The 23,601-nt window shown below is 35.7% G+C and overlaps 1 protein-coding gene and 1 pseudogene across 1 annotated transcript in view; both read left to right on the top strand.

The window, feature by feature from the left end:
* TSG101 (tumor susceptibility 101) overlaps positions 1 to 23,601 on the top strand; it is a 45,331-nt gene that overhangs the window by 7,034 nt on the left and 14,696 nt on the right. Inside the window, exons 3-6 of the mRNA XM_063094324.1 lie at positions 1,585 to 1,650; positions 3,925 to 4,088; positions 8,652 to 8,778; positions 12,174 to 12,240. Coding sequence (XP_062950394.1) covers positions 1,585 to 1,650; positions 3,925 to 4,088; positions 8,652 to 8,778; positions 12,174 to 12,240 — 424 coding nt within the window. The remainder of the gene's footprint in view (positions 1 to 1,584; positions 1,651 to 3,924; positions 4,089 to 8,651; positions 8,779 to 12,173; positions 12,241 to 23,601) is intronic.
* On the top strand, positions 8,011 to 8,129 carry LOC134377485 (5S ribosomal RNA; annotated as a pseudogene).

The raw sequence follows: 23,601 nt of genomic DNA, 5'->3' as shown, positions 1-23,601 counted from the left end.
ACTGTCCCTTTCATTTTATAAATGAGAGAAATATTTTTAATATGGTCTTTAATTCTGTAGGGCAGTTGGTGGCAATTTATCTCTACTTTTTATTGAGACAAAATAAAGTTGGGATTTAAGTAAGAAATAACACCCAGAGTTTTCCTTTTTCAAAAATAGTCTTTTCTGTCCCCAGCAAATTCTAACATCATTTCTTCAACCCTGTCTCCTTGAAAACACCTAATGTGCCAGGGCCAAAAGAAAACCCATGCTGCCTCCTGTCCATTTTGAAGTCCTTGGCTCTGAAAGCAAGGAACTGAGTTTTGCAGCTGAGACTTTCTAAATTACACTCACCTCCTAGAGCTTTGAAAACATTAGGAGCCTGGTGAAGAGAGGTAGGAGACAACAGAGGGGTAATCAGTTCTGCGTTTTCTGAACAAAGACATGAACCTAAAGTCTTCTCCCAAACCTAGCACAAGATTCCCCTTCATTTTGACCTATCTTATTTCTTTCCATGTTATTTAACTGTGGTGTTTGATCTACAAAAAACCTCATATTACTAAAATTAAAGTTAGTTTTAAAATGGCTTTGATGGCATGGAGTGGGGAATGACTGGCTAGAACTTTACTGTAAGTGTATAGTTTTCACTGCATGCTAATAAAAAGGATATGTTGATCAAAATTGACAAAGACTGCAGCATCATCAAACAAATCTTGTATAGCTTCTTATGGCTGGACCAAGTCTAAACCATTGTTATCAAAATACTTTTAGAGTAAATGAAGCCCCAAATTTAAATAAGGTGATTTTTTTAAACTGCACAAAGTCAGAATAAATTGCAATACAGTTTACATTTGTCAAACAGGTAAGTGAAACAACCTAGGTCAACAGAATAGTTCTATGTTCTTGTGCTGTGTGTTACAGCCTTTTCCCTATGTGATACAGTTTTAATTCCATATCATTGCTAAAAATGATCGCAGTCCATGTAATACAAATTATGTACCCTAATTAATCAATTATTGACATCAATAGTGAATAGAAAAATCTGTGGTATGAGAAATACATATTATAAGAAAATGCCTATGTTTGTGAAAACTTTTATTTTTAATACTGTGTTTTGATACTACATTACAATTGAGAATAACAGTGAATAGGGATAAATGTATGGGGATTTCTTTAGAGCGTGGTGCTGATAAGACCAAGGTCCAGGGTTCAATCGCTGTACTGGCCAGCCACCAAAAAAAAGAATAGGGATTTCTCAAATACTATGATATCAGGTTAACATTTAGTATGGTATTATTTGATAGTGATTATTAAATACTTTTATAATCATGTTAGTTGGAGACCAAGAGCTCATATTTACTGAGACTGTAGCACTTACATCCATTTTTCCAAGTAATTGAAAACAACTTTGCTTTACTCATTCAAAAGCTGATCACACTGAGTGACTCAACAAAGGATTCTTTGTCATTAGACAGAATGGATAATACATTAACAAGTTAGCCCCTTTCAAGAATAATAATGAATTTTAACCAGTGTTTCTGAAAGAATAACTTACATAGGAGTCTACAGAAATGCTTAAATTAAATCATTGTTCTTTCCTTTTAGTTTTTAATGATGGCAGTTCCAGGGAACTAATGAACCTCACTGGAACAATTCCTGTGCCTTATAGAGGTAAATGTCTTATTAATGTTTTCAGTATAGATGTATTTTTTATTACATAATGTTGCCAAAGAGTTATAAGTAAATTAAACATACTTTCTCATGGCTCTCATGATGATACAGAAATTTGAACTCCTAATTGAATTTCATTTGACAGCAGCAGCTAACATTTTCAGCTTTTTTTAAACTTCCTTACTAAAATATTTCAACAAGTAAGTATACTGGAGGAATTTAATGTTTCATAGAATCAGACAATCTTAGAACTAGAAAGAGATTTTAGATGCCTCCTAGTTCAACCTCCCACACCATTCAGACACTTTTGACAATGGAAAGCTGTTTAGTATAGTGGCAAAATAGAGGCTTTAAAGTCATGACAGAGTTAGGTTTGAGTTCTCTGTTATTAGTCAGTTTTGTGACCGTGGGCATCTATCACATTTGGATAATAGTACCTAACTCAGGGGAAATGAGAATTCATTGAGATAAGGACTTGGCACAGAGACTGGTATATAATAAGTAGACAATAAAAAGTAACTGTTCTTTATGGTTGTGAAGTTGGTGATAATGCTGATGATAGGTAATTATGTCTCTGTTAGCCAGTCATCCACCCTCTGCTGGAATACTTAAAGTGATAAGGGAGTGTTCAGCTTAATAAGAGATTGTTCTGTTTTTGGACAGCTCTGTTTGTTAATTATTCCTTGTGACTAGCCAAGACCTTTATCCCTCTAACTTACCCATTGATTTCACACGATACCTGCTGTCCATGTGATAATGGGGATAGGTGCTATGGATATAAAGATGAACAGAGGCTGTACTTTCTCTGGAAGAACTCACACTAATAGGGGAAACAGGGAATATATAGATATTTACACTATTCTATAACTGCTATAAGACAATAAAATGTAAAGGTACTGTATGGTATTACAGAAGAGAACAAGGCCACATGGGAAGATCACAGGAAGTGTGAATGAGTGAAGCATTCATAACAGGATGCACATTCCAGGCAGAAGGAAAAAATATTTAATTGAGCATTAGCATTGTATAAAGCGAGTATGATAAGTTTAGGGAGGACTGAGTGAAATAAATTCTGGTGAGGGAAATAGGTATTAGAGGGGTATATAAATTTTTATCTAAGCTAAACCCCTGTTCCCTCAACCGTTCTTCATATGGCATAGTTCACATGCCTAAGTTATTCTGGGGAATTCTTCATTTTCACAAAGCAAAAAAAATTTTTTTTTTTTTTTTTTTTTTTTTCCAAAAGATGACCGGTAAGGGGATCTTACCCCTTGACTTGGTGTTGTCAGCACCACGCTCAGCCAGTGAGCGAACCGGCCATCCCTGTATGGGATCCGAACCCGGGGCCTTGGTGTTATCAGCACCACACTCTCCCGAGTGAGCCACGGGCCAGCCCAAGCAAAAAATTTTGAATGGTGAAAATAAACTTATGTTTTATGTATTAGGAAATATTTTATTGAAACTTTGTTGTTGACTGTAGAAGTAATTTAGGGTAAAAACAATAAATCCAAAGTTCCACAACTATCTGATTTCTTTAGGTGAAATTTATATGTACATGTTTATATGTGGTGAAACTTTCTAAGGGGAAAAATTGCATCTGAATTATGTCAGGTGATTCAGACAGTTACTTGGGACATCGGGCTTTGAGCATAGTAAGAAAAGACTGTGATTTATCTTTAATATATTAACTCTATTGGATTTTTTGAAATACTGTTTGTTCAGTTTATATATAGTCAAATTTCTCAACTAAGATTCTGTTACATAAAGAGAGAAGGGAATGACATCCTTGATTCTGAGTAGCTACCACTGAAAATGCCATATATCAAGCTGTGGACACCAGTCAGCATCTGACAGTTGGATTGGGTCTTATAATCTGGCTTTTGGCAAGGGAATTTTATGTCTAGCTTATTACTTTCTGATATGGCACTTCCATGCTCTTCCTTCCTTCTCTATCCCTTCGCAGTGACCTTTATTAACTGAAATGCAAGAGTCAAGTAGCAAAGAATAGATTGGGTCAAAAGATAATTCATGAAGAATGTTTCTAACCGCAAGCAGATCCTGGCAGAGTAGTGATCCGTTAATCCTTAATGATGTATTTTACAAACTGAAAATTTGAGATACTGATCTTTGTTTAAACAGAACTTTTAAACATAAAATATTTGTTGTAGTTTTTTTTAAAGCGTTGCTTAGTTGTACCTCTGTATTCCTTACCTATTAAGCTGTTATTGAAAAATAATAAAAATAGAATACCTGAAGTTTCTCTTTCTTTTTCAGGTAATACTTATAATATTCCAATATGCCTATGGCTGCTGGACACATACCCATATAATCCCCCTATCTGTTTTGTTAAGCCTACTAGTTCAATGACTATTAAAACAGGAAAGCATGTTGATGCAAATGGGAAGATATATCTTCCTTACCTACATGAATGGAAACACGTAAGTATTAATAGTGTTCTGTGAATGAATTGTGTTTTATATATTTTGCTCACTAGCATCTGGTTTCTGTTAACACTGAAGGAAGATTCTAAGGAGGATGGATAAGTTCAGATAATGGACTAATCACTGAGCTGAGGATAAAAAGTCTCTAATTTACAGAATCCTCGTATTCACTATTTTACTTGCTTGAGTTGAACCTTTAAAAATAGGGTTCAAATAGTAGAAATGCATTTAACAATAGCATACAGGTGGAATATATTTGTGGACCTCAAATCTTATTACTCAAGCATTCGTGTCAAAAATAATAATAGGGAACTTCTGTTTCTACCTTTGATGGTGTAACTGTGGCAGACCAGTGTTCCTGCCAAAAATAACTAGACAAAATACAAACAACATCTTTTGGAAGGCTTTGGAAAGCCATTAAGGCAATCAAGACTTAGAGGGCCAAGATTCAGTAGAGAAGAGGACTACAAAGAGATGAGCCAACATTCTGCCACTAACTTCTTTCCAAGGAATATTTACTGATTCTTGATACAGTGTGAAAGGCTGGGAATCGGGGCAGAGGGCCTTCATTAAGAGGCAGAGAAGCCTGCAGAGTTTCTAGCTGAAAAGACAAAATTTGCTCTTCTGTCTACCAAGGTAGCCAGGACTTTAAGATCCAAGATTTGGGAGAACAGGAAGCCACACAGAGTTGAGTCAGACTGAGTTTCCACCTGTAAGAGATATGCTGAACTAACTTGTAAACTTCAAAGACAAGATGCTACAAAGCTGAGTTAAAAGACTCTGAAAGACACGCCAAGTTCTCAGCGGTCTCAGGTTGAGTAGGCATTTGCAGTTCAGAAACTTATCAAGAAGGAGAAGTACAAGTAAATACCCTGTGCTCTTAGTTGATACCAGTGGAGGAACACATATTAGTAGCAGTAACTCAGAGGTAGAATGAGCCTTCCAAGAACCCAGCCTTGTGTCAGCTCAGTGCCTGATGTTATTAAGGTATTCCTCACTGTATCTGCCTGCCACAGGGTAGGGTGAATCCTTGTTGGAGGAAGATAATGTATAGACCCTCTGTAATATTTCACAAACAATGTCTAGCATACAATTTTAAACTATCAAGTACACCAAAAAAGAGAACCAAGAGGGAAAAAAGACAGTAGAAACAGGACACCCGTATCCCCAAGTAACCCAGTTATAAAACACAGACTTGAAACATAACATGAATGTTCACAGCATCATGATTAGTAAGCCAAAGCCTGGATATAACCCAGATGACTATCAATAACAGGAGAATGAATAAAGAAATAGAGGTATATTCATTCAGTGGAATACCATACAGCAGTGAAAATGAGTTAACTATAGCTATGCTATTTAACAGGAATGAATCTTACAGTCATTGCTAAACAAAAGAAACAAGTCTCAGTAGAACACATAGTTATATTTAGTTCATATGGAGCTCAAAAACAGGCAAAATTAAACATATGGTTTAAGAAATTATTCATAAGGTAGTATGCTTAAAGTAAGCAAAAGAATGACTGTCCACTAAGAGAAATGGTTACCTCTAGAGTAGATGGGGGAGTGGTTACCTCTAGAGTACATGAGGAGCTTCTAAGTTATTGGCAGTCTTCTATTTCCTAACTTGGATGATGGCTGAACAGGTATTTTCTTTATTTTTACCCTTTAAAATTACATATATTTTATATATTTCTGTATGTATGACATATTTCCCAAATCTGATAAAAAGAAATATAGTGACTAACTTTGGTATGGTAAACAAGGTTATATCATGGAGAATCCTGATTTTCAGCTAAGGACTTTGTCCTTTAATAGGCATTGAGAGTTATTTTAGATTTTTGAACAAGAGTAGCATATTAAAAGCCATGCTTATTGTGCATGCCATCTAAAATATTCTAGATAAATATATTAGTTAGCTCTCTAGCTAGTAATCACTAGCCCAAAATGTTAAAGGTTTAAACTGCAGAAATTTGCCTACATAATAGTCCACTAAGAGTGTTCCTTATTGGCAGGTAGCTTTCCTCCACTTGGTGTTTTAGGGACCCAGGGTCTTTCCAATTTGCGAAGCCACCATCTCCCAGGACTTCAGAGTCCTTTGCATCCAAGAAGAGCAAAGAGATAGTTAAGAATATCCCCCTTCTTATCCACCTTGGCTTAGAGGTTAAACCCTTAGAAGTTAAATCATTCCATTGGAAAACACTACTTGCAAGGAGGGCTGGAAAATGTAGTCACCTTATTCTCAGCAACAACTCTATTATGGAAAGGGAGTATGAACTTTTATAGAAAACCATCCCAGTCATCAAAAGTAAGTAAAGCTGGAAGCCTCATAGGAGGGTGTTGCAATAATCTAGTATGACACAGAACGTATACTGTGGCTACTGTCATTTATCTTTATCTTACTAGTTAAATTGCTTGTTAATCCTAATCTTGACTCTATCATATACCGCTTAGAATATAAAGTCTGACTTTTTAATTGCTTGCTGGAAAAGCAAACAAGTGAAAAGGGATAGAGAAGAGAGGAATTTTCCTCTAAGTTTTCAGAGTTTTCAATGAGAAAGCAATTTTATAAAAGTAGTACCTGTTTCAGTTGATCCTTGGGCATTTGAGCTAAAATAAACTGTGCGATACACTTGCCACTTTTTTCATATCCTGTGTCAACTTAGTCCAAGTCATTCTGAATAAGTTTGAATTCATGACCTGTTGCTTTATAATAAGCCTGGAAGTAGATATTAAAGATGAGACTAATTTTCCTTCCTTCAAAGAATAGTGTGACAGGAATGGTGTGATAAAGAATTAAAATAAAACTTGTCCTGACAAAACTATGTTTATAAGAATGCGTGAAGAACTGATTCATATTACAATTTGGATGAACTTTGAAAACATTATGCTAAGTGAAAGGAGCCAGATACAAAAGGCCACATATTGTATGATTCTGTTATATATGAAACAGCCAGAAGAGGCAAATCTGTAGAAACAAAGTAAATTAGTGATTGCCAATGGCTGCAAGGAGAGGGAAATGAGAAGTCTCTACTAATGGGTACAGGGTTTCTTTTTTGGACAATGAAAATGTTTTGGAATTAGGTGGTGGTGATGGTTGCATAGCTTTGTAAATACATTAAAAACTGCTGAACTGTGTGCTTTAAAAGGGTAAGTTTTATGGTATGTGAATTATATCTCAATTTAGGAAAAGCTTGTCTGAGGTTATGATTTAGTTTGGGAGTCTTCTTTGACTCCAAGTCTTCTTTGACTCCAAAATTGAAAAGAGATGATGGTCTCAGTGGCTCCTCCTCCCTGCACTCCTCCACCTACCATCCACAGTGCATACCCCTGAGTGCCACACAGATACTGCACATATTTACCCCAGTATCAGCATATAAATTGACAGACAAATACAAGAAGGGTATTGGAACAGTGAGAATCAGCACGTTTTCACAGGAAGCTTTGAGAAATGTTACTTATTGTCATCTTCCATAAATTGGGTCAAACTTGGACAGATGAGGGGCTGGCCTGTGGCTCAGAGTGCGTTCTGATAACACCAAGGCCAAGAGTTCAGATCCCTATATAGGGATGGCCGGTTGGCTCAGGTCGGAAAGTGTGGTACTGACAACACCAAGTCAAGGGTTAAAATCCCTTACCAGTCATCTTTAAAAAAATTTTTTTAAAAAATTGACAAATGAGATGAGTTTGGTTCTTTGGAAAGGTGAAAAATGCTAACAAACTCTTCCATGAGGAGTAAAAGAAGTTATGAAGATGGTTAAGGAGACTGAGTAATCCTTCAGAACCTGGTGAACTAGTGAATGAGGAAGTATATGAGATGAGATATTCACAAAATAGATTAAGGAGTGAAAACAGAACCATCAAATAAGACAGTTTGAACAACTTTGCCTAGAGTAGTTTGTCTTAAAATAGTGGTCAAGTCTATGGTGATACCACCTTGAACACACCCCATCTTGTCTGATCTTGGAAGCTAAGCAGGGTTGGGCCTGGTTAGTACTTGGTTAGGAGACTGCCGGAGAACACTGGGTGCTGTCGGCTTTAAAAAAAAAAAAAAAAATTAGTGGTCAGTAGATATTTGAGAAAAACATTTTAGGAACTCTTATGGAAAAACAGGTACTCTCTTTAAAACTGTTACTGGATGGAAAGATCCTTTAATAATTAGCATGTTTTGTACTACAGTCTAGTGATTTCTAAACTACAATCTACCTATAATTTTAGAGTTCATAATACTGTCTTTAATAAAAATATGTGTTTCCAAGGTAACATTGCTATCTTTTAAAGGCCTAAAGTAAGGTTTGGTTAGCTCTGTGGAGTCAAATGAAGAACGATACTATCTGAATTTCAGAATATACTGCTTTGGCTAATATAGTTTTTACATACATGAAGCAAGAGCCTTGTAAATTATTGATTAAAAACCACCAAACTTTATTAAAGTTAATTAAATGGAATTTTCATGATCAGGGTCCTATAAAGAAAATTATCAAGCTGATAAGAAATGGCCAAACTTCCTTTTTGCTGAAAAGTGACTCTAGATAACTTGAACTTGTTTTCCTTTTTTAGCCACAGTCAGATTTGTTGGGGCTTATTCAGGTCATGATTGTGGTATTTGGAGATGAACCTCCAGTCTTCTCTCGTCCTACTATTTCAGCATCCTACCCCCCGTACCAAGCAACAGGGCCACCAAATAGTAAGTAGACTTGAGATTTGATTTTAAAACACAAGTAAACAAATGAAAACTGAAAGCCTTGTAAAAAAATTTTAATGACTTCACTTTGCTTTTCAGCTTATCACATTAGTGGATTTTTTGGAGGTATTCTGAGGCCCCACATCTGCATGTACAGAGTTCCACTAAAGACTGGCATCTGGGCTTCCATTTGTGGGTAGAAATCTAAGTATGGATGTGCTGGATTCCAAAATTGAGAAGAAAGAATGCTGGAATAGAGCTAGAATTTTTTTTTAATTATGCATGCTGCAGAATAGCTGTATTTGATAACCTTGAAAGCAGATATAACTTGAAAGGTAGTCTGACTTCTCCTTTCCCTTTGCAACTCCAGGATCAAAGTTGTAGATAAGAATTATAAGATCAACTAAAATCATTCACATTCAGCTATTCTGGGTATACACAATTGGACACCTAGCTCTCAGCTTTCTTCTCCTTAGTACAGCCAATTCATAATTTTACCTTGTATGGAGAGGTGGAGGCATGGAGACAGTATCAGTTCTCCCCTAATTGGTTTACATTATCTCTGTTATCTCTATTTTTTTTTTTTAATAATTCTTTGTGATACTTTAAAATTACCGTGAATAGAGTTGGTTGTACTTACTTGTTTTGACTTTACTAAATCTGTATTGATTTCATTGTGTTTTGAGCTGTGGGGTTTTTTGCTTTTTTTTATTTTTGGCAATTTTTTAAAGCTTATAATTAACCAAACTTATTTATCTTATAAGACAAATTATGTGACTTTCACCTTTCTTCTGCTGAAAATCATCCTCTTCCTCTTTAATCCATTCTTTCTTGAGGAATATCTTGGTTTATAAGCTGAATGGGAACTAACAGGAAGAACTTTTTGAACCCCTTTTTCTTTTCTTTCCTTACCTTCCCAGAATAAGCTTTGTTTTATGATTAACATCTCTTTTAATAAAGATATCAGTGATTCTTTTGGGTTAGAAATTTGTTTTTATCTTATTAATTCTGTTGACTCTAGTGCCCATGAATCTTGCTTCTTTAAGTTTGAAATACCAAATCTTCCTAGTCTCATCACTTTTGTTTGCTCAGGTAGTATAGCCAGCAACCACTTAAGACAAAGAAAACCTTTCCAGAAATTTAGGTAGTGTCCTAAGCAACATTTTTTTTTTTTTTCTAAATTTCTTCCAGTTTTACATTGACATTGGAAATGTAATGTTCTAGAAAGAGACGATACTGTGGTCACTATTGCAGTTCAGTTTTGTACTTACTCACTGTAAGTCACATTAAACTCTAGAGCTAATTTAAGTAAATAAGAGACCCAATTTATTGCCCATCCATTCCATTTTTAATACATTTAATACTTTTAGACAATATACATTTTTATTAGGTATGACTCTAAAGAAATGAAGGTCTGAATTCCATTCTCCATACAATCAAGGAATAGCCCAGGAATTTAGATACATAATTAAATATTTTCTTATAGCTGAGAAATTATATACTTCTATTATTTTTTATTGTTATTATTATTACTTAAAATATTTTTTATCTCTTTTAGGATGACTTTTGAGCGACCTATGAGTCACATTTAAAAAGCGTTACAGTCAAACCTCATTTTTTGACATCTAACAGTGATAATCTAACATCTAACAGTGATAGTCAATGTTTAGTGAGTGGTAATTATGAGTCACAGTGAAGTACTTCGTATAACATTTTATTTAATCCTTACAATAACTCCCATATTTTATGTATATTAGTATCCCATTTTATTCTGGCTCTGAAATTACTTCATCCTATTATATGCTTCGTTGCCAGTCTTGGATCCAAACAACATTTGTTGTTTCCCAAAAGTAAAACTTGAAGGCTTTAATGGAATTATTAGCTATTCACTATCTTAGAAAAGAAAAAATTGCTTATAATTATGAGGAAATTATTTATAACTATGAGACAGAACTTTGAATGTGAGAGAGAAACTAGCATTGTGGGGAGGGTGGTAACTGGCTGTGTATGTTGCTGACACTTAATAGTGGCCTCATCTTTTCATAAAGATATTCATAAAGATCAACTGTGCTTTCCTGGGAGGAAAAGATGTTTTATAGAAGTTAGCAATTGTGACATTTTGAGAGATTTTTTTCCCTTCTGAAATATCTTTGAACATCATTCTAGCTTGTATGTACTTTAGATGTCAGAAGTAAATTTTTTCTTTATATTCATTCTAACAGGAAAACTGTGAACACTGGTGCTTGGAGATATATGCTTGGCAACTTTGGCAAAGGCTTCTAAGGACCTTCTTGATCTGAGCCCAGCGTATTTCTTCCACTCACTTGCATTCTGTGCTCTAGTAGTTCATTTCTTGAAGTCTCCACCTCTCTCACCTTCAAGCCTTCATATATCATTTCTCAACTAGATCACTTTTGTTTACCCCCGGTTTAGCTTAGCTCCATTTCTTGGATGATCCCATATATAGCACTCTGTACCTGCCTTGTCACACTTACCACTCGTTTTTATTCCTTGTTCGTTTGTCTCCCCAGCTAGACTCTAAGCAGCTTGAAGCATGGGATTCTTTCTTTTTTTGGTTATCCAATCCTCAGTTCCTGTCACGTAGAAGGCACTAAAATATTTATTGATTGAATTAAGGGCTGATTCACCATTGTATTCAGTGAGAAAAGTTTCACTGAGGAAAAATAGTTTCTGAGAACAACTTATTGTCAGTTAAGGCCAAAATTAGCTTTTTCCCTTTTTCTTTCTCTATGTTGATTAGCCTCTTGGCACCACTGACTTAGTTCTATGCCATTAATGTTCTGGATTTCAACATTTTCCCCCAAGTACAGGTGTTTCCCAGCTTTTATTTTGTTCTTAACAAGTCTGGATGAATATAAAGTTTGTATAGAACTTCTCATAGTAATTTGAAGTCTTCTAAAATAAGCCAACAAAATCAGCTGTGCTAATTGGTGAACATAGTCTTAAAAGAAATATCAGAAGATTTCTTAGATATAATAATGAGGTCACTTTCGAAAAAGCTCACTTTAGACCAAAGGAGGTCAGAATTATCTTCCTCTAAATTACAAATTGAACCAGCTCTTGTCTCTGGTTATAGACTCCTTGAGAACTAATATTGCTGATTAGGTTGACCTGTTTGCCAGTTATTCCTTGTTAGGATTGCCATGAATGTTTTTATAACTCATGTTTAATGATTTGAGAATTATGTGATTTGAAAATATTTGCTTCCTGAAGAAACTAATACAGGTGGGTATTTGTTTTGTTTTGGTGCTGAGATTTGGATTTTTTAACTGTATGAAATTTTGCTGTGGGATGACAGTGTGATATATATCTTATTCAACAGCCTACATATTCAGGATTATGCATATTATTTTTTAAATGTTAAAAATTGTTTTTAGCTTCCTACATGCCAGGCATGCCAAGTGGAATCTCTGCATACCCATCCGGATACCCTCCAAATCCCAGGTAATGAAAAATTATCTTTTGAATAATTGTATTAGAAATTCTGTTATTGAACCCAAGTCCAGCTGCCCATTGCCAAATGCAAACAAAAGACTCAAAAGTCACATATTGGTGAAAACGGAAGGCAACTTTATTCAGGAAACCAGAAAGCCTGAGGAGATGGCAAGCTAAACCATCTCAAAGACTTAAATTTGCTGAGGGGTTTTTAGGGAGAGTAAGGAGGGTATTAAGGGAGTGGAATGTGGAAAGATTTAGTAAGGAGTCAGCTTTTTTTTTTTTTTTTTTTTTTTTGGCTGCTGGCTGGCATAGGGATCCGAGCCCTTGACCTTGGTGTTATAACACTATACTCTAACCACCTGAGCTAACCCACCAGCCCTTGGAGTCAGCTTCTTCGCAAGGTCTACCTGTAGCTTTGCAGAGCTCTGTTATCTCACAGCTGGTCATGTAGTTCCTTGCTGGTGCCAGACATCTAGTTTTGGTTACTTCTCTGAGATCTGCAAGCCTCAAAGAAAAAAATGTTAGTTTTTCAAGGTGCTGATTAGCTTTCAATAGCCTTGTTTTTCTACTTGGCAAGGAAGATAAGAAAGTTAGGGCCAACCCGTGGTTCACTCAGAAGAGCGTGGTGCTGACAACACCAAGTCAAGGGTTAAGATCCCTTACTGGTCATCTATTTAAAAAAAAAGAAAGTTAGAGGATGGGAAGAAACAGAGGAGAAAAAAATCTGTGCCCTTTAAAATTTTCTAAAGCTTAGGCAGTTTTTAGGGCCCAACATGGCTTCAGTCTTATTCACTCTAACAATTCTAATATGAGATCTAGAATCAAAATAATGGTTGCTAACTAGGTCATTAAAATAAATTTAGCTGCAATTTAATGGAAGTTAAAAACTCAGTTTATTGGTGGAATTTTATGCTATGTGAATATAGTTTGAAAGGAGTTTTTCCCAGTCTAGAGAAATGGCAACTATTTTATTTACAGAGACGAAAGCAGTGGCGGGGGGATAACGACAATGATCTTGATTGGTTTCGGACCTTGAAATCCTTGCTACTTCCCTTTTAAGAACTTTGTGTATCCAAATAGCTACCAAAAAAAAAAAATAACTAGGAATAAATTTAACCAAGAGGTGAAAGATCTCTACAGTGAGAACTACAAATCACTGATGAAAGAAATTAAAGAGGACACAAAAAGATGGAAACACATGTTCATGAATTGGAAGAATTAACACTGTGAAAATGTCCATGCTACCCAAAGCAGTCTACAGAATCAATGCGATCCCCATCAAAATACCAATGACATTTTTCAAAGAATTAGAAAAGACTATCCAAACATTCATATGTAACAACAAAACATCCTGAATAGCCAAAGCAATCCTGAGCAAAAAAATAAATAAAACACTACTTTAAATTATATTACAAAGCTGTAGTAACCAAAACAACATAGTACTGGCATAAAAACAGACACATAGACCATTGGAAAGGAATAGAAAACCCAGAAATCAACCCACATACTTACAGCCAACTAATCTTTGACAAACACAACAAGAACATACATTGGAGAAAGGACAGCCTCTTTAATAAGTGGTGCTGGGAAAACTGGATATCTATATGTAGAAGAATGAAACTACGGACTGGCACCGGAGTGGCGGCGGAGGCAGCAGCATCAGCAGCGGTACCACCTCCTCACCTGGCAGCGGCAGCGGCGGCCTCTCCTCACCCAAACATCAGGGCCCTCCAGACCCAAGCGCCCCAACATATCGAGCCGAGCTGCAGCTGACGGGCGGTGGCTGCACTCAGACCGGGGACTCCACACGCTACCCCCGATTCTCCTCTGAGTCTTCCTGCTGTGTTCATCGGACTGCCCAGTGGAACAGAAGATACTCTGCTCATTTCATCTGATCTGTGGACTGTGAAACCCCCTGCCAAAATGAATAAACATCAAAGAAAAGATACCAGAAATACAAAAAATCAAGAAAGTACACCACCAAAAGATATTAAATCTCAAGCTCTAGATCCTATAGAACAAGAAGTGCTTGAAATGACTGACAAGGAATTTCGAGTGATAATTCTAAGGAAACTGAATGAGATGCAGGAAAACTCAGCTAGACATCATGATGAAATGAGGAAAAGTATACAGGACCTGAAAGAGGAAATATACAAGGAAATCAATGCCCTGAAAAAAAAATGTAGCAGAACTTGCCGAACTGAAGAAGTTATTCAGCGAAATAAAAAACACAACGGAGAGTTTAACCAGCAGGCTTGTCGAAGTTGAAGAGAGAACCTCTGAACTTGAAGATGGGCTGTTTGAAATAACACAAGCAGACAAAAAGAAAGAAAAAAGAATCAAGGCATTGAAGAAAATCTGAGAAAGATATCAGACAACCTTAAGCGCTCAAATATCTGAGTCATGGGTATTCCAGAAGGGAAGGAAAATGGAGATTACATTGAAAACATATTCAACAAAATAGTGGCAGAAAACTTCCCAGGTATAGGAAAAATCACAGATCTTCAGATCCAGGAAGCTCAACGATCTCCAAACGTATTCAACCCAAAAAGGTCTTCTCCAAGACATGTTATAGTCAAATTGGCAAAACTCAAAGACAAAGAGAGAATCTTAAAAGCTGCAAGAGAGAAGCATCAAATCATCTATAAGGGAGCCCCAATCAGGCTAACATGAGACTTTTCATCACAAACCCTAAAAGCTAGAAAGGAATGGGATGATATATTCAAAATGCTAAAAGACAGAGATTGTCAGCCAAGAATACTCTACCCTGCAAGGCTATCCTTCCGAATTGAAGGGCAAATAGTATATTTCTCAGACAAACAAAAACTGCGGGAGTTCACTACCACACGACCACCCTTACAAGAAATCCTCAAGGGAGTACTGGGTTTGGTTCCTGAAAAATAACTACCACTGCCATAAAAACCCAAGAAAAATCAAAACCCACTAGTATAATAAAAATGGCATTCATGAAGAGAAAACAAACAAAAATGCTATCTACAACCTAAGGAACCAACAAACACAGAAAACAAACAGTAAATCAGAAAGCAACGAACAGAAGACACCTAAGAAAACCAAACAATAATCAGTAAAATGCTAGGAATAAATCAACACCTTTCAGTAACAACTCTTAATGTAAAAGGCTTAAATTCCCCAATCAAAAGACACAGACTGGCTGACCGGATTAAAATGGAGGACCCAACTATATACTGCCTTCAAGAGACCCACCTCACCCATAAAGACTCACATAGACTAAGAGTGAAAGGATGGAAAAAGATTTACCATGCAAACAGAAAAGAAAAACGAGCTGGAGTAGCTATTCTTATATCTGACAAAGTAAACTTTAAACTAAAAACCGTAAAAAGAGACAATGAGGGACACTACGTAATGATAAAAGGACTGATCCATCAAGAAGACATAACAATCATAAATATGTACGCACCCAATGTTGGAGCAACCAGATTTATAAAACAAACTCTATTAGACCTAAAGAATGAAATAGATACTAATACCATAATAGCAGGGGACCTGAACACCCCACTATCAATATTGGACAGATCATCTAGGCAAAGAATCAGCAGAGAAACACAAGATCTAAACAATACTCTAGACCAATTGGAATTGGTAGATAGCTACAGAACATTCCATCCAACAACCTCAGAATATTCATTCTTCTCATCAGCACATGGATCATTCTCCAGGATAGATCACATATTAGGTCACAAATCAAGTCTCAATAAAAAAAATTGGAATTATCCCATGTATTTTCTCAGACCACAATGGATTAAAACTAGAAATTAATAACAAACGAAATTCTGGAAACTATACAAACACATGGAAATTAAACAGCATTCTACTTAATGACATATGGGTCCAAGGAGAAATCAAGCAGGAAATAAAAAAATTTATTGAAACTAATGAAAATAATGATACATCATACCAAAACCTGTGGGATACTGCAAAAGCAGTATTAAGGGGGAAATTTATTGCATTAAATGCTCACCTCAGAAGAATGGAAAGATGGCAAGTGAACAACCGAACACTTCACCTTAAAGATCTAGAAAAACAAGAACAATCCAAACCTAAAGTTAGCAGATGGAATGAAATCATTAAGATCAGAACAGAACTGAATGAAATTGAAACCCAAAAAACAATACAAAAGATCAATGAATCAAAAAGTTGGTGTTTTGAAAAGATAAATAAAATTGACAAACCATTAGCATGGCTAACAAAAAAAAGAAGAGAGAAGATTCAAATAACAAAAATTAGAAATGAAAAAGGTGATATTACAACTGATTCATCTGAAATAGAAGGAATCATTCGAGACTACTATAAACAACTATACGCCAACAAGTTTGAAAATCTGGAGGAAATGGATAAATTTCTGGACACACACAAGCTCCCAAAACTGAACCATGAAGATGTAGAAAATCTGAACAGACCAATAACAATAAAGGAGATTGAAGCTGTTATCAGAAAGTTCCCAAAAAAGAAAAGCCCAGGACCAGATGGATTCACAGCAGAATTTTACCAAACATTCAAAGAGGAATTGACACCGATTCTTTACAAACTATTCCAAAAGATTGAAACAGACGCAAATCTCCCACTTTCATTCTATGAAGCAAACATCATCCTGATACCAAAACCAGGTAAAGATATAACCAAAAAGGAAAACTACAGGCCAATATCCTTGATGAATATAGATGCAAAAATCCTCACTAAAATACTAGCAACAGAATACAGCAGCACATACGTAAAATTATTCACCACGATCAAGTGGGATACATTCCAGGGATGCAAGGTTGGTCCAACATACACAAATCAATAAATGTGATACACCATATTAATAAAATCAAACACAAGGATAATATGATCATCTCTATAGATGCTGAAAAGGCATTTGATAAAATTCAACACTCATTCATGACAAAGACCCTTTATAAGTTAGGTATAGATGGAAAGTATCTCAAAATAATTAAAGCCATATATGATAAACCCACTGCCAATATCATCCTGAATGGGGAAAAGCTAAGAACAGGAACTAGACAAGGATGCCCACTCTCACCACTCCTATTCAACATAGTGTTGGAAGTACTAGCCAGAGCAATCAGAGAAGAGAAGGAAATAAAGAGCATTCAGATCGGAAAAGATGAAGTCAAACTGTCCATGTTTGCAAATGACATGATCCTATAAATTGAACAGACTAAAGCCTCTACAAAAAAACTCTTGGAGGTGATAAATGATTTCAGCACAGTAGATTGATATAAAATCAACACACAAAAATCAGTAGCATTTCTATTCTCCAATAGTGAACATGCAGAATGAGAAATCAAGAAAGCCTGCCCATTTACAATAGCCACCAAGAAAATAAAATACTTAGGAATTGAGTTAACCAAGGATGTGAAAAATCTCTATAATGAGAACTACAAACCACTGCTGAGAGAAATTAGAGAGGATACAAGAAGATGGAAAGATATCCCATGCTCTTGGATTGGAAGAATCAACATAGTGAAAATGTCCATACTACCCAAAGTGATATACAAATTTAATGCAATCCCCATCAAAATTCCAATGACATTTTTCTCAGAAATGGAAAGAACTATCCAGACATTTATATGGAATAACAAAAGACCACGCATAGCCAAAGCAATGCTGAGCAAAAAAAATGAAACTGGAGGCATAACACTACCTGACTTTAAACTATACTACAAAGCTATAATAACCAAAACAGTATGATACTGGCCTAAAAACAGACTGATCAATGGAATAGAATAGAGAATCCAGAAATCAACCCACACACCTACAGCCATCTGATCTTTGACAAAGGCACCAAGCCTATACACTGGGGAGAAGACTGCCTCTTTAGCAAATAGTGCTGGGAGAACTGGATATCAATATGCAGGAGAATGAAACTAGATCCATACCTTTCACCATACACTAAAGTCAACTCAAAATGGATTAAAGAATTAAACATACACCCTGAAACAATAAAACTTCTTGAAGAAAACATAGGAGAGACACTTCAGGAAATAGGACTGGACACAGACTTCATGAATACGACCCCAAAAGAATGGGCAACCAAAGGAAAAATAAACAAATGGGATTATATCAAACTAAAGAGCTTCTGCACAGCAAAAGTAGAGTTAAAAGACAACCAACAGAGTGGGATAAAATATTTGCAAAATATACATCTGCAAAGGATTAATATACAGAATATACAAGGAACTCAAAGAACTTTACAAGAAAAAAAACAAGCAACCCAATTAAAAAATGGGCAAAAGAGCTAAGTAGGCATTTCTCTAAGGAAGATATACTAATGTCCAACAGACATATGAAAAAATGCTCAACATCACTCAGCATCCGGGAAATGCAAATCAAAACCACACCGAGATACCATCTCACCCCAGTTAGGATGGCTAAAATCCAAAGGACTCTGAACGATAAATGCTGGCGAGGTTGCGGAGAAAAAGGAACTCTCATACATTGTTGGTGGGACTGCAAAATGGTGCAGCCTCTATGGAAAACGGTATGGAGGTTCCTCAAACAATTGCAGATAGATCTACCATATGACCCAGCTATCCCACTGCTGGGAATATACCCAGAGGAATGGAAATCATCAAGTCGAAGGTAAACCTGTTCCCCAATGTTCATTGCAGCACTCTTTACAATAGCTAAGAGTTGGAACCAGCCCAACTGTCCATCATCAGATGAGTGGATACGGAAAATGTGGTATATCTACACAATGGAATACTACTCAGCTATAAAAACGAATGAAATACTGCCATTTGCAACAACATGGATGGACCTTGAGAAAATTATATTCAGTGAAACAAGTCAGGCACAGAAAGAGAAATACCACATGTTCTCACTTATTGGTGGGAGCTAAAAATAAATAAATAAATTCTCACACACACACACACACACACACACACACACACACACACACACCAAAAAAAACCAGGGGGTTGGGGGAAGAAGACATAACAACTACAATTCCTTGAAGTTGGTACAACAAGCAAACAGAAAAGACATTGTTGGGTGGGAGGGGGGAGAGGGAGGAGGAAGGTAGGTTTCGGTAATGGGCAACAATAATCAATCACATTGTATATCGACAAAATAAAATTAAGAAAAAATTAATTAATTAATTTTTTGGAAAAGAAATGTAATTTATTTACTCTGACCTATGTAAGCATTGTCTCAAAAATGCACAACAAATATATCATAACAATTTCAAGGACCTATAACTAGAAATTTATTCTACAATAGTATAAAAAAAAAAAAAAAAAAAGAAACTAGACCCCTGTCTCTCACTATATATGAAAATCAACACACAGTGGATTAGAGACTTAAATGTTAGAACCTGAAGCTGTAAAACTCCAGAAGAAAGCATAGGAGAAACACTTCAGGAGGTAGGACTGGACAAAGACTTTATGAATAAGACCCCTAAAGCACAGGCAACAGTAAACAAATGGGATTATATCAAACTAAAAAGCTTCTGCCCAGCAAAGGAAACAGTCGACAGAGTGAAAAGATAACCTACAGAAAGGGAGAAAATATTTGCAAACTGTACATCCAGCAAGGGATTAATTTCCAGAATATACAAGGAACTTGAACAACTTAACAGTGAAAAAACAAATAGTCCAATTAAAAAATGGGCAAAGGAGCTGCATAGATGTTCCTCGAAGACATACAGATGGCCAACAGGTACATGAAAACATGCTCAACATCACTAATCATCAGGGAAATACAAATCAAAACATACTGAGATATCATCTTACCCCAGTTAGACTGGCGATTATCAAAAAGACAGAGAATAACAGATGCTAGTGACGATGTAGAGAAAGGCGAACCCTACCACACTGTTGGTGGGACTGTAAATTAGTACAACCATTATGGAAAACAGTATGGAGGTTTCTCAAACAACTGAGATAGAACTACCATACATACAGCAATCTCACTACTGGGTATATATCCAAAGGAACAGAAATCACATGTTGAAGGGATACCTGAACTCCCATGTTTATTGCAGTTCTATCTACAATGGCCAAGATATAGAACCAACCTAAATGTCCATTGACGGACAAGTGAATAAGGAAAATGTGGTATGTATACACAATGGAATACTACTGAAGCATAAAAAAGAATGAAATTCTGCCATTCCAGCAACGCGAATGAGCTTGTAGAAAATTTTGTTAAGTGAAAGAAGTCAGGCACAGAAAGAGAAATACCACATGTCCTCACTCATAAGTGGGAGCAAAGAAAGAGAGAGAGAGGGAGGGAGAGAGAAGAGTAGGGGAGGGGAGGGAAAGGAGGGAAGGAAGGAAGCAAGGAAGGAGAAAAGAACAATCGTAATAATGTGTTGGACCTTCAGAAAGAGAACACAACTGTGGTTACTAGAGGTGGGAAAGGGGGAGAGGGGTAAGCAAGAAATTTGTAATGGATACAAAGAATGATTATGTTTTGTAATGATGAATATGCTAATTATCCTGATTTGGTCATTAAATATTGTACACAAGTACTGTTACACAAACTCTGTACCCCACAAATGTGTGTAATCAATTACATTTCAATAAAAATAAACAAAATTTAAAAACAAAGATTAATGCTACATCTGGAAAAAAAGAACTTTGTATGTCTGGTGTACATAGCTGAAAGGTTAATGGAACACTAGTTATAATGAATTCAGCCAAGCAGAAAAATATTTTAATGACCGCTTTTTTTAAAGATCTTATCTTTCTATAAATTACAGGGATCTAAATATATGATGTGTTTATATGATGTCATCAGATTTATTTTCTATAAATTATGGAGAACCAATATGTGATGTGTTTATATGACATGGTCAGATTTGTCCTGTGATATTTATTCATTTACTTCTTAGACTACATGCACAGTACTATCAACCTTTATCATCTATTTGGTAGCATCATAACACGGGTAAATTAAATTAATAGTGAAATCAATCTGTTAGTAACACACACTAGAAAGCCAATAATTATTAAACTGTGTTTTAAATGTGTACTTGTTCCAGTGGTATTCTAGGAGTACTTTCCAAAGGTGGTCATTGGACGGCCTTAAAGTGCAAGACTGGCATATATTGATGCCTAGTTGAGATTTCCAGCTGCGCTAACAATTAACAAGAAATTTTATGTCTGCTAACTCTTCTTAGCTTCATATAATTCTGCCATAGCCCTCACAGATAAATGCAGCCAGATTTCCTGAACACCTGTCATAGATAAAACATGTTCGTACGTATATAACATCTATGATCTTGACAATTTAGGAAACTTATTTTATTTCTGGACCTTTATTAATTTCAGGGACCAGCTTTATAAGATAATAAACATTCTGTCACTTTATATAGGTAAGTAGAGATAAGAAGAACCTGTGTCAGGAACAATAGAGAAAGATTCCTATGATAATAATGTATAAGTGGGTTTTAAGTTTTAGATTTCGTGAGGTACTGAATTTTCTGATTAAGTTCCAGAAATGGAATCCTGTCTGAATCCTTGCAATTACAAGCCTTTAGAATCAACAGTTGCTAGTAAAAAGGAACTTTGGACATAGTGGGAATGAATAGTTGTTGAAAGTACAATAAGGAAATGGACTTATGAACAATAAAGACATTTAAGAGAGACTTGTAAATAAAAATGAAGGCTGAAAATACCAACAAAAATGTAAATGTTACTCACTTGTCTTAGGTAATCATAAAAGTGTCCTTTGAGGATGTCAGTTTTTGAAGCAGCTATTTTTCAAAGCCTTAATGCTTTTTTTCCCTGTGAAATGTAACTTTTAATATCAAAACAACATACTGAATGAAGGGCAACTATATTTTAATTGCCATGTTTCTTTGAAGAAGAGCATCAGAACCTCTCTCCTTTTGTCTTAAAGGAGAATTAATAAGTCAATGACTAAAGAGGATTCTTTATCTTAAAAGCAATGAATATGAGAGTCTTTATTGTTGCTATAGAAGGTTGGACTAAATGATCTCTAAGGTCTCTTCCAAATCTTAAGATCTTTGAAAGTTTTATTTAGCACCTGTAGCGTGTCTCTACAAGGAGGCTAAAAGGTATGTCAAGAGTGGTTTTTCCAGTTTTGGTATATGTACTAGCAAGCATATATTAAGATTATTAGGAAACAGTTCCTGATACCAGAAAAGACAGAAAATGGTAAGTGCTGTGATAAATAGAGCTCTAAAGGAGAGGTCACATCAAGTGGAGGTGGGAGTTTAGTGGTAGCTTCATAGATGAAAGAACTGGTTTATGAAGATGACCTTAAAGAAGATTAGATATTTAGAGATAGAAGGAGCAGCAAGGAGTTATACAATTTATAACTGAGAGGAAACTTACCAATTATCAAGTCTAGCCCACTCATTTTATGTAGCAAAGCTGTGAAAGTCCAAAAAATCCCAGGAAGGAATAGGATAACGTTTACTTAGCGTTTGTTATTTCCTTTGTCCTTCTATCAGGATTGTTTACAGGCATCTTGCCCTAGTCTTATTGTTAGCATCTTGAGAAAGAGATATATTCATGTCTTAGCTCCTACCTCAAACACTTAGAAACAGTGCCTTGAATATAAGAAATAGTAAATTTTTAAAAAATTTTTTACTTTATATTTTTGGCAGCTGGCTGGTACAGGGATCGAACTCTGGACCTTGATGTGATCAGCACCACACTAACCAAATGAGCTAATTGGCCAGTCCCTATAAATAGTTAATTTTTAGGGGTACATAAAGGAAAAAGAACCATAAGAGTACTGGAAAATGCTTTTTAAAAGCACTTCGGTCAAAAAGGGCTCTTTCAAAATTTGAAAAAGATTTGCTACATAATGCAAATCGTTTAATAGTCTGCAAAGATAGAAAGTAGCACAACTCAATTTTTTTTTACTCAAGAAAAATTATTAACCCTACACATGGAGAATAACCATGAAGGGGAAATTGAGCAAACAAAGTAAAGAGACAGGGAGTTCTCTGAAGTTAATATCTGTACACCTAGGAGAATTTTATACCAAGTTAGTGAAAAATTCAGATTGTTTTTGAAAAGGTATGAAAAATGGGAGGAAATCCAGAAAAAATGAGCAATTTATCTCAGTTTTCAAAAAGGTGGATTGAGAAATTTGAGTAAGATTAGCATTTTTTCCTTACAACACCATAGCATGAATTACCAGAGACTAGAAACATGCTTAAAATTTTTCCTTTTTGATTTTGCATTCATACTGATAGATAAGCAAGTTATCATGACTATATTGAATCTTCAGCAGGTCATTTACAAAATTTTTTTGTTGGGGACAAGTTATAAAGCATAAGCTGGTAGTATAGATAAGAGAATCTTTGAACCACTGCACTGAAAAAGGATTATTAACCATGAACTC

Source organism: Cynocephalus volans, chromosome 4, assembly GCF_027409185.1.
Source record: "Cynocephalus volans isolate mCynVol1 chromosome 4, mCynVol1.pri, whole genome shotgun sequence".
Classification (NCBI taxonomy): domain Eukaryota; kingdom Metazoa; phylum Chordata; class Mammalia; order Dermoptera; family Cynocephalidae; genus Cynocephalus; species Cynocephalus volans.
This window is presented reverse-complemented; position numbering and strand designations above follow the sequence as displayed.